General features: G+C 38.1%; 1 protein-coding gene across 2 annotated transcripts; it reads right to left on the bottom strand.

Annotated features, from left to right (window-relative positions):
• Nucleotides 1-1,395: 1,395 nt before the first annotated feature.
• On the bottom strand, nucleotides 1,396-9,271 carry LOC120107244 (protein ApaG-like). Of its 2 annotated transcripts, XM_039120450.1 has the most exons (6): nucleotides 8,721-9,266; nucleotides 8,256-8,369; nucleotides 5,389-5,469; nucleotides 2,507-2,679; nucleotides 2,317-2,413; nucleotides 1,396-1,789 (listed from the first exon to the last, which is right to left on the bottom strand). In XM_039120450.1, the coding sequence occupies exons 1-6, from the start codon at nucleotides 8,979-8,981 to the stop codon at nucleotides 1,676-1,678; spliced, it is 840 nt and encodes a 279-aa protein (XP_038976378.1). In that variant the 5' UTR covers nucleotides 8,982-9,266; the 3' UTR covers nucleotides 1,396-1,675. The 2 variants fall into 2 exon arrangements, with proteins under 2 accessions (XP_038976378.1, XP_038976379.1); XM_039120451.1 differs by lacking the exon at nucleotides 5,389-5,469 and having other exon boundaries at nucleotides 8,721-9,271.
• Between the last annotated feature and the right edge of the window lie 2,349 nt (nucleotides 9,272-11,620).

The raw sequence follows: 11,620 nt of genomic DNA, 5'->3' as shown, positions 1-11,620 counted from the left end.
ATTTTTCAATAATCAGCCGGTTAAGAGAAATACTAAGAATATTTTATTCTTTAGTTATTTATATAGGCCCAAAAAAACCTAACTAATACATTCTGATTAGCTTCTTCTTTTTTTTTTTTTTTTTTTTTTTTTTTGCGGGTTAGGTCTCCCTCCCCATGTAAATTTAAAACGAATGCACTCGGCTATACCCAAGTCCACGGTAGGACTCGGATGAACAGTTATTGGTTTTCTGAAAGTCACGTTGGATCCGTATCAGTTATACATTATTTGATTTTTAGATAGGATTAATATTTGGATGGAAAAAACTGCTCGGCTCGCTAAAGATTTGAAAGTCCGTGATTAGCTTGAGTGCAGGTGGAGCCCAACCGACACAACTCAAACCCACCCAAATCCGACCCCCCTCCCAGACTAGAATTAGGTGCTGGGAGGCGAGAAGCGGCGCTGGTAGCCCTATTCCATGTCGTAGTAATTCTTCATGCATCATGAGATATGGAGAAGGAACTGCTCCGAGGAAACAAGGCAAACAACCCTGGCTCCATGAACTGATTAGTCAGGGCCAACTCACCCCTGTCAGCTCCTCTTCCAAACAATCAACCACCACCAGACAAGCCAGGCAAACCGCACCATCAACCACCACTAACTGGGTATAGGAATAGGATCATCCCGCCGGAGAACTACTCATTCCTACCGAAAGAATTGGAGCTAGGGAGGGAAGAGCATATATACCTTTCATCGGTAGCAGCTCCACTGATTGAGCTCAAGTTGGATCCTGGAGAAGAGAAACGAAATAGGAGAATATGGAGAGCCTGCGCGTGTTTGATGGCCAACCAAATTGAATGGTGGTGGCTTGGGCTTGGGCTTGGGCTTGGGATGGGAAGAGGTGTTTATGAGCATTTCGCAGTTCCTCATCCTCTCCAGAAAAAAAGTGTGAATGCGGCTCTGCCTATGTGTTGCGTGCCAGACGGGTAATCGGGAAGAGAAAAATGTCCCCGCGCATATGGATTGTGTGTGGTAACGAACCTTCGTTGTGAACATGAATAGTGTGAGCAGGCGACCACCATCCTACCCAACTTCTCAGTTTCACTGCCCCTTTTTTTTTTTTTTTTTGCGGGCGGGTTCACCATAGTACAGATACGCCCAATAAACTCAGAATTTCACTGCCTCTTGGAACGTAGTTTTCATGCATAAACGCTGATCATGTTTTCTACCCGAGCGATCTTATAATTGCCTGCAGGCTTATTCTAACGGGTGCTGTCCATCTTACATGATTTCTTCCTCCACCATCTTAGTGAAAAATAAAAACACGACCCCATCATCCGGTATGATTCTTTGTCATGTCCACGGGGCAGTGACCCAAGTATTAAAAAAAAAAAAAAACAAAAAAAAACCAAGGAGTATGGAAGTACAAATAGCCACTTCAATACATATCTATGGAGTCAAAAAAACAAAACATAACTGACTAAATATACCCATATACAAGTAACAAGTCCACAAAATAAATTGCAATCATTGCGCGCCATTTACACCAGTTCACGCACACTGCCACGGACTTGAAGCAGTGCCACAATAAATTAACAACTAATTGACTTGTACAATATTGCTGCTCGCTCCGTTTGACCAAACAATCAATCTTTAGCTTCCATCCAGAGAACAATGCCATCACCTCCCTGTACTCCTAAAGGGGTTCGTCCGTGTCATCTCCAATGATGGAAAGGGAGAATGGGGCAATGGCAACATTGAAAGTTGATGAACCCACCCTATCAACGTGCTTCATCTCAAAATCACCCTCCTGCAGAACGATAACCGGAAAATAAGTAATCTTTCTTTAATCATGTGGAACTCAAAGTGGGTTAAACTTACATACGGTTCTTACAGGTCCAACGGAGATGATGAACAGGAAATTTCAAGTGTCAATTTATGAAAATTCAATCTACCGGTCAGAGGAGTCCAGAACTATTAATGGAGAAAAAACATCTATTTTGGAACCCCTCGTTCAAGTGCAGTCAAAAACGAATGTTGCATAAATCCATACCGGAAAGGTACATGATAAAATATGAAAAAAAATTTCTTCCCAAGAAAAGAGAAAATGTGCCAAATATATAATAAACAAATCATATTGTGTGATATCTGGAAACCTATATATTTCTTGTCATCTACCTAGCACAGATACATGAAATCAACCCTGCCTTTGAATTTTTGGATAATCTTCTCTCCTTGCTCAGTTAAAACACAACCGCGCATGCACGTGCATGCGCGAACACACCCATACACACAACACACGCGCAGAGAGAGAGAGAGAGATAACTGTAAGCTTACCATTCTTCCACTAGGGGTGCTTAATGGGCATGCAGAGGAGTACTCAAATCCAGTTTTAGGAAGTATAACAGGCTGCTCTCCTATTACACCAACACCCCTGGAAAGGAGAAAGTTTCCAGTTGGGGCAAATGTATAACAGGAAACATAAAATAGTGGATTAATAATAAAGATGATAGAAAAGTGTGCTGACCAGATATTCTCAGTTTTTCCATTGGCATCAGTTATGATCCAGTGCCTCCTGAGAAGCTGAACAGGACGCTGTGAAGTATTAGTGATTCTAATGCGATAGGCAAAAAAATATTGCCCTTTTGATGGTTGGCTCCTTCCCTCAATATATACACTTCTGACTTGCACCCGGATCCCCTGAAACATTCAGCCCCCAAACGATATCTTATAGACATGCAATTAGGGATTTGCATGTATACATCTTGAAAGCATTTGATTTGCATGTATACACATCTATAGTACTTACTTGTGTACATTTGTATGTAACTATAAACATATGTACATGCACATCCATGTACCTTTTTTAAATGGCAAAGTGTTTATTTGACAACATAACGTGAGAGAACAGTATAAAAAGGAGAGAGAAAAAGCACATAAATAATAAATTAGAGAAAGCATGCCAAAAGTTCAGTCACAAGGCCATCAACAGTGGCATTCACTATGCTTGCCGCTAACCATTATCCTCAGATAAAGTTGCGCTTATCTTATTTAAAAAGAGCATCCCAGTACATGAGGTTCCCACCATTACCGGGTTTGGGGAGGGTCAGATGTACGCAACCCTATCTCCGCATGAGGTTCCCACCATTACCATTGCTCCAAGGCTTCCCAAGGCTAACCTTGTAGTTGGGCATATTTTATTTCATAACAAGAATAGGCATGACAAAGATTCAATTTAATGTTATTACTTGCAAGGGCATCAATAATAGCATTTGCCAATTATCCCTTAGAAAAGTCAAACTAAATATACTTGAATGTATGCTGTTGTATATAAAAGAATTTAATTAAATTTGACTTCAAGCACTAGTAGCATTTCCATTTGAAAATGATTAAACTATGGCTTCTAGGCTTTGAAAAGATACATTTTCAATTTATCGCAGTTCATTAGGCTCTACACTTCAAAATCCTCTACCTACAAGCTTAGGATGTGAAAATTAACAGATGAAAGGGGTTTACACACCCTACGATGATACTGAGCAATACTAGCACCTTCTGTTACTGATCATTACCTCTTGATATCGACAAGGTGGTAATACCTCGTTGGGACAGCATGTGCCAGCTGGTGTTCACTGGCACAGCCGGCACCTCCAATCATTGGTCCTTGCTAATTATTTTGTTTACTCTTCAAAACTTATATTTGACTTAATAGTCCAAATTTATTCTACCTATGATTTATAACTTGAAAAAGCGTGGCACCAGATGTTCTTGGCATCTACGGAACATTGATAATCCTTAGTTGAGATCATTAACCAATATATAACGGCACCCAATAAAAACTCAACTACAACAATATTGTGTCAGCACTCGAATCAAAGCCAACATCCATTGCCAAAGAATGGTAGTGTAACCAAGGGAGCCACCAGTTTTAAATATTTGACATATTTATTAATTATCAAGTAGTTATGGCATAGTTCAGAGCAAAAATTGTCTGTAGATAAAGTGTCAAGATGATTAGCCTTGCTCATTTTATAGAAGAATCAGTACAATGTGCACCAGAAATAAAATTCCCATGATGCAAAGATAAAAGTCTAAAAAATTAATAAATTTCTGCAGGACCATATATTTTCTGATATTAAGAACCGAGACAAGCAATCAGGCTCATTTCCCTGATCACTGGACTAAGAATTTAAAAATATCACCAGGTTCAGCACCTTAACATTCCTTGTAATCCATTCGCTTCCATCACCTAAACATAACCTTTAATATATTTGGAATGTCTAGTAGTTCACCTGCTTTACTTACAAGACCGGGCCATAAGTTGTGGTCTAAACCAATCACGAAGACCACATTATCCCATCCTTTGCTACTTAAATCATTTCATTGCAATACACAGCTTTTACAGTTTCACCTTGATAATCAATTAAAACCTCCTTTCAGCCCATTTATGGATTGTCCAAGACACACATCAGCCGTATAGAAGAAAGACTGTTAAATGCATTATTATAATGCATCAAAGTTTGACTAGTGATTCCAACAGTAGCATAACAGAAAAATTCGGCAGAACAAATTCTTGGTGCTTCTTTGGGAAAAAGTTTTGATTTTGTTTTCTTGCTAATGATGGGCATTGAGACAAAACTTGCCATCCTTCAAGTTATAGCTTCTAAGACTGTTATTCGAAATATAAAAAGCAGTCTTTAATTTGGCACATATTAGAATTATACATGACTTACATTTCAGAATATTTTTGCTTGGCCTACATCATGCATACTTCTGATCAGAAAGAATGATGAATATGGCAAGCAAAGAATGTAGCAACGCATATGCATGTGTGTGATTACCATTGGCAAAATTTGCATAACAATGCTTTTAGAGAAAAGGTTGCCCGAAAGAAACAGAATTAGAAAAAACCTTCAGAAAAAAAGAGCAAAGTCCTATTTAGATTCTGCAAAGTAACTATTAATTGTGCTCCATAATAATGTAAGCATCCATAGTTAAGAATTGCCGAACCGGTATCGAGTGTTATACCGGTCGGCGCCCGGACCGGTTCGGACTAGACCGAATCGATCGCCAAATATGCCACAGCGCGGCACGCTGTGGCCAAACATGCCACAATGCGCACGACGCACTGTGGCAAATCTAATCGGACTTGGTAGGAACCGACCGGTTCGCACCGAGTCCTAGCCGAACCGGACGGGGCTGGAACCATTTTCTATGCCTGAACTGACCCGATTAAAGACCGGACCGATTCGGTACGGGCTGAACCGGCTGGTGCAGACCGGTTCAGCATTCCTTGTCCACAGTCATAGATAGAGTGACCCTCAAAACAAAGATAAGGGATGACGGAAATGGAAGTCATGTGTGGCTAACTCAAGTCATCCAAAAGACTGCACAGATAAACTAGGAACATACCAGAGTAGTAGCATCACTGGAACACGTAAGGAGAGAGTGTGGAGCCACAATCTTTAATTCATCTCTGTACATGGCTGCATCCTGAAGAATTTTCACATAACAAAGGGGAAAAAGGGAAGAAAACAAAAAGAACAATTGAAGGTAAGCTTTGATTTCTCTGATTTGAGCATCTTGGGAGAGAATCATTCACATAACTAAGATGATCAACTACAACCAAGCATGAATATACATATATCCTTGATATACAATATGTAGAGCAAAGAATTTGTTATCAAGTTATGATCCATAGGCAGTAACAAGGCAACCTAAACTATTGTCAAACAAAATTACAAAATCAAAATTGTGTACCAGATAACGGTACATGCATAGAAAGCAGGGGAGGGAGGGAGATGGGAGAGACGAAAAGATTTAGATATGCTGATGAGAAAAGTGAAAAGTAGAACCATCTTTAGCCATTTGCCTTCATGAAATGTAGGGGAACTACATATCGATAACCTAGTTGTAGTAAGAGGCAATTATTGGTCAGAATCTAGCATTTTTGCCACCTACAGAGACATTTGTCAAGAGTCCTTATAAAATTGAAAACTTAAGACATGAATTAATAAGGAGAATTATCACTACTGTAATGTTTATACAACCCCAGGATGTCACTACTTAAGCCAAAGAAGCCACCAGCCTCTTTCTGATATGCTCAGTCTCATTTCAAAGTACCAGCCATTTCTCTCTCCCACTAGCCCACCAGATAGTAATTCACCAATGAATGTTTCCATTACCCTATCAAATAGTCCAGTAAAGAAGCCTCAATGGATATGATTCTTGTCAAACATCATTTAGTAGCGATCATAACTATAGATCTTTACATGTTTATCTTTTCATTTTTAAAATTGTTGAATCATGCTTGTAATTTGATAAGATTCTATTTCTTCCTGATTATGATAAGGGTCTTAGAGCAACAGAATGAAAACATAGTAAACAGAATGCAGGAATGAAGTTTTGATAGATATGAAATAAAATTTATCCTCATTTTATCAAATTTAATGGCCCAGGAATATCATGATATGATCAATTTTGCTACCTTGTAACTAATATAAAAAGAACAGAGTGAGAAATGAAGACAACTATTAGAACTAAAGTATGATGGATGACATAGTGTGAGGACCTTGTAGCTCGTGTTAGTCCCACATGGGTTGTGCACCAGGGATATCTTGGATACTTAAGCAAAATAATTACACATGGTATCAAAGTGGTCATGACCCATAATTGATGTGTGACTATGGGACGCCGCAGCAAAGGCCCTTTTATAGGGCTAATGATGAGCTGGTCATGGTGATTGTGATCGGATCTTTGAGATTGGAGCCTTCCTATGGAGAGGATGCTTGGATTTATAGTGTGTGAGGACTCTTGCAGGCATGTGTTTAGTCCCATATAGCGTATGAGGACCCTTGTAGCCACTGTGCCAATCTTGGATACTTAAGCAAGGTCAAAGACCCCATATTATTACCTTGTAGTTAGACTTTTTGATTGAGGTCTTAGTAGTTTACATGTGGAGTTTGGTGAAAAATTCTAAAAGGTTGTGAACTTCCAAGATCCAAAATATTAGGCCACAGGGAGGGATTGAGCAAACAAGATAAGAAAGAAACATAAGAATTCTGAGATTAATGTTGTATGATATGGTAGACAGGTATTGCACTATTTGAGGTCAAAATGATGAAGAGTCGCTTTAGATGATACGGTTATGTGAAGGCCGGAGGAGGCTCAACAAGGAGAAGTGCCTGTTCATACCAAAAGTCTAGAAAAAAAGATTCTAAGACTTGCACTAACATGGATGGAAGTAATAGAGGACTTACAAAGCTGATCCCAAATGGTCTAGGCAACGCTATATGTATGGATATCTGAAAATTTAGCCTATATAGTCATAATACAATCAATTAAATGTTTATGGTAACCTTTTTTTGCGGAAACAATATGGTAACCTTTTATTCAGAACTCTATTAAGTAGTCATAACAGAGAAACTCATTAAAATCTGTGAAAAAGAAGATATCTTGACATCAGTTATATTTTTTTCGTTGTTTTGCATAATTTAGATCTTTAATTATCATTTACTGAAGATGCTGTTATATTATTATTTTTCTTAATCTGGTCTTATAAAAGAATTGTTGTTCCTTACGATACCAAGCTTTTTAAATTTTATATTTGATAATATTATTTCAAGTCTCCACAAAACTCATCTTAATGTTTAAACCATTTCAAGCAATGAACAGGGTGAAAATGTTTTATCCTCAGACTCAGGCAAACATTCTAAATCCAAATTAACAGCGAGAGTAGCACCCGGTCCCGTATCTTGTGAAACGCCTTGTAGTGCACAAATAATGGCTGAAAGATCAGATAGATAATTTGCTCACTGATACCATTAGTCTAAACCTACCAAATTAATGTTTGATGTTTACCATGAAAGAGCCAAACACCGGACCAGAAATATTTCTAACCAACCTACAGCCACTCTAGAGGACTGATGAGTTCCACTAAACTTAGAATATCAAACTAGCATCTTGGAGTTCTAGTGGCCCTTCAAGTCCATGCGAAACTAATTAAACTGCTTAAGCATTTCATATAAAGGTTATCTTCTGGATCCACTTCATATTTTCTAGTCCATGTTTTCGCTACTTTACAATCTTATTGTAGACCATAGTATATGAAATGTTCGACTTTGAACACTGTGAACATACTTGCATATGCAGTTCCGAACAGAGATATGATTAAGTTCAGAGTACTCAAGCTGACATTCATAAATTTTTTTGACGAAAGTCTGCTCTTTTAAAACTGAAGAAAACAGCTCGAACAAAGGAAAAGGATCAAAATAGTGTACCTCGAACCTCTCTTCATCGATTGCCTTTCTCATCAATCTGCGAAGGCGCAATACTGGCTCCTCCTCCTCAAAAGATTTCAAGGAGTCCCTTATTCTAGCAGCCTCCTTGTAGTCCTGACAAAACCAGAGCATAGAATTTCAACTTACAAAGGAGGGAAAGATTTTCCCTCAAGAAAAAACAAACAAAGAAAAAGAAAGAAAACTGTTCCTGGAAGGAGGCAAAAAAAAAACACAACTTGCTTTGTCTAGACAAAAATGAAATGAAAAAAAGGAGGAAAATCATGGAATTCCTTAGTTGATTGTTGATGAAATCCACTTTTTTTTAAAAAGAAAAAAAAGAAAAAGTGTAACATTCATGAGAAACAAAAATGCTCCGTAAATCCACCACGAACCCATGGAAACCTCTACGAGCGAATGAAAATGAAAGGAACGGATGGAAGTGGAAGCAAGGACGGACGGACCGACCTCGAATTTGGCAGCGACGGCCATCTGCTGCTTGAGCAGAGAGTAGGTCTGGCTCCTCGACAGGAACGAAGCCGCCGCCTTGTCGCCTTCCCTCCCAACGATCCCATCATCTCCAGCGCCGGCGCCGTCCCGCTCCGAGGGAGACGAATGATCGGAGGAGGAGACCGCCATGATCCTCCTCCCCCTCTCCCGTTGACTCGGCCAAGCAGAGGAGCGGAGGTTGTTCAGGCCCGGCACCAGCTTCAAGCTCAAAGATTGCATCTCTCTCTCGCCCCCTTCCTTTCTTCGCTAATAACGATTCTCTTCTTATCAAGGAGTAATTTGACTCTTCTTTGGATTGGATTGGATTGGATTCGGTCGCTCTCTTTATCCCTCTTCCTCCTCCGACCGAACCCCGCTCCCCTCCTGAAATGACCGACTGTCCATGGGATTTGGTCCGGGGGCGTCGCCTCCTGCCGCCGCCAATGTAATTAGAGATTCCTCCGCTCTCCGTCACCCAGATTTTCTTGGCTATCAGACGCGCACCTGAAAATCAACAATTTTTTTTATTTTTTCTTTTAAGGATGCAATGTTGATGGTTGAACCTATCACGTATGTCGCGCCCAACCAGATAGAACAAGAAACCACATCCAAATCCCAAATTAATATATATATATATATATATATATATATATACTTCGACCGCGACACCTGGAGTTTTAAGGTACGTATATGGGCACACTTCTCCCCGTATCATTTTTGTTATCGATCTTCATGACGAGGCTGGATAGCGCTTTTAAAATGATCTACGAGTACCGCGAAATTCATAAATTATAAACAATTGTGCAATCGATTTCAATGTCTTATTTGCACATTGTTTTCTCGCCATCATAGGGAGGAGATGTATGATGTATCTAATAAACTGGCCGGTTAGGTAGAAGGGCCAATTATGAACCGACCATTTGTTGTTTCGAAAAGTTTCTTTATATTTATTTTTAAAATAAAATCAGATGCTTGATACGATGGTAACTGCCCTTGCACTTGAGACCCCTCTTTGTTATGTTGAAGGAAACAAAAAAACAGGCAAGATTTCTTTAGAACACTAGTGGAGGAGGAGGAGACACTTGCCGAATCCTTGGCCGGTGAGACGTTATAAGATCTTCTGGCCCCGGCGGTCCCCACCCACTTCTTGCGGCGACTCTTTTTTCACCATCATTAACCAACAAAAAAGAAAATTATGGGAACACAATCGATATACAAAGAAAATTTTTGATTATGATTTTATGTGACCTCGCTATATGGCAGTGAGAAATCAGAAATTTGATATGCATGATTATCTACTATAACAGCAGCTTGCCACGTGGTCACCATTAAAGAAGCCATCTAGCTATTTAAATCTTCTCCAACCAGCGATAGCTACAGCTCACATAACATGTAAACGGTTATCGAGCAATTAAATAAATATTCACTTACTCTATAATGGATACTGACTCTTGCCTTATATAAGTAATACCTGAGAGACCTCCAAATATACTCTTATATGTGCTCACTGCTGCTCTTGTTTTCTCTTATTTTTTTCAAATCTCTGTTGTTTTTATAAAACTTTTTGTCTGATTTAGACATCAGAGAATTTTTCGTTGGACAAATTCTAGCAATTCTTTAGTATGAACTTTCTTTTTTATTTTTAAATCAATTCCTAAGTATATTTTTTAATCTGGGCACAACCACAGCTAGCGGCTACTTATCTTTTCAGCTCGAAGCCCATCCGACCTCTTCAAGCTCAGCGCTAGAATTTTGGCGGCAACACTTCTATTTTTTTAAAAAAATAATTTTACATTCAACTCATCTATAACATAATTGGCTCATGAATAGAAAGAGTACTTGATTGATAATCACAATTTTATCAAATTTATAAAATACTTTTATAAAATTAAAATTATAAAAATTGATAATTAGGTTCGGCTCTCTTTTGAAAGTTATGTACATTAGCTTGAGTTACTTAACATATAACAAGTGATTGTAATCAAAAGTATTTAATGAACAATTATGTAATTTATACATGGTATTGATATCTTGAAAATGGACGCACATAAAGCGCATCCAATTCAGCCGTCATCTCCTTCCTCATGTTTTCACCTTCGATTTTGCATGGAAAGGAAAATAGAAGCAATTAGCAACCTCCTCCCCCTCCCCTCATCCATAAAGTAGCATTCTCATTGGTATATGAGGAAAGCTTACAGCAAATAATCAGGATTGTTGCAAGTCACAAGAGAATGAGAAGTTTCGAATTATATTAGCCCTTTCATACATAAATAATAAATCATAACTGTTCATACTATCTCTCACCTACATCGCTTGTGTCTAATATTGGAAGCAAAGAGCAGAGATAAGATGGTAGTTAAACATGATAATGATCAGACTGAGATGACGACATAATAGTAATTCATTTTTTTTGAAATAATAATAACTAACTATGAATGGCCTTTTCCTAGAAAAGATACGCGTGCCACAAACATGTACATGCCTACATATGCACGTGCACAAAGAGATACGAGGGAACATAATACTCTATTGCATTTACACTTAACAAAAATTAAAAAATGATATATTATAACTAAATCTAAGTATTATATTGATAATTAACATGTTGCTGATAATTTACCTTATATTTAGTGATATATTTGATTTTTTGTGATCACAAAATTTAATTTTCTGACTTATAGCCATATTATATCTATACTTCAATATCCAATGTGTATTCATATCGGTTTAAAATAAATATGGATATAATTTTTTGCAACTTATTAATATTTATATCCATATTCATATTTATTAAATATAAATAGACATAGATATGGATATACTGATATTTGATCTGTATTCAATTTTTTTCAACCCTACCTCCTATATGATGCAAGTCT

Source organism: Phoenix dactylifera, unplaced genomic scaffold (assembly GCF_009389715.1).
Source record: "Phoenix dactylifera cultivar Barhee BC4 unplaced genomic scaffold, palm_55x_up_171113_PBpolish2nd_filt_p 000804F, whole genome shotgun sequence".
NCBI lineage: Eukaryota > Viridiplantae > Streptophyta > Magnoliopsida > Arecales > Arecaceae > Phoenix > Phoenix dactylifera.
The sequence above is the reverse complement of the archived record's forward strand: the minus strand, read 5'-3'. Positions and strand labels throughout refer to the sequence as shown.

What these genes read in the sequence shown, in the direction of transcription:
- LOC120107244 (XM_039120450.1), bottom strand. Translation starts at nt 8,981, where the DNA reads ATGCAATCTTTGAGCTTGAAGCTGGTGCCGGGCCTGAACAACCTCCGC. An exon ending in TCGATGAAGAGAGGTTCGAG is followed by an intron (nt 5,470 to 8,255) that starts GTACACTATTTT and finishes AAAATTCTTCAG; the next exon opens with GATGCAGCCATGTACAGAGA. An exon ending in GCACCCCTAGTGGAAGAATG is followed by an intron (nt 1,790 to 2,316) that starts GTAAGCTTACAG and finishes ATCGTTCTGCAG; the next exon opens with GAGGGTGATTTTGAGATGAA.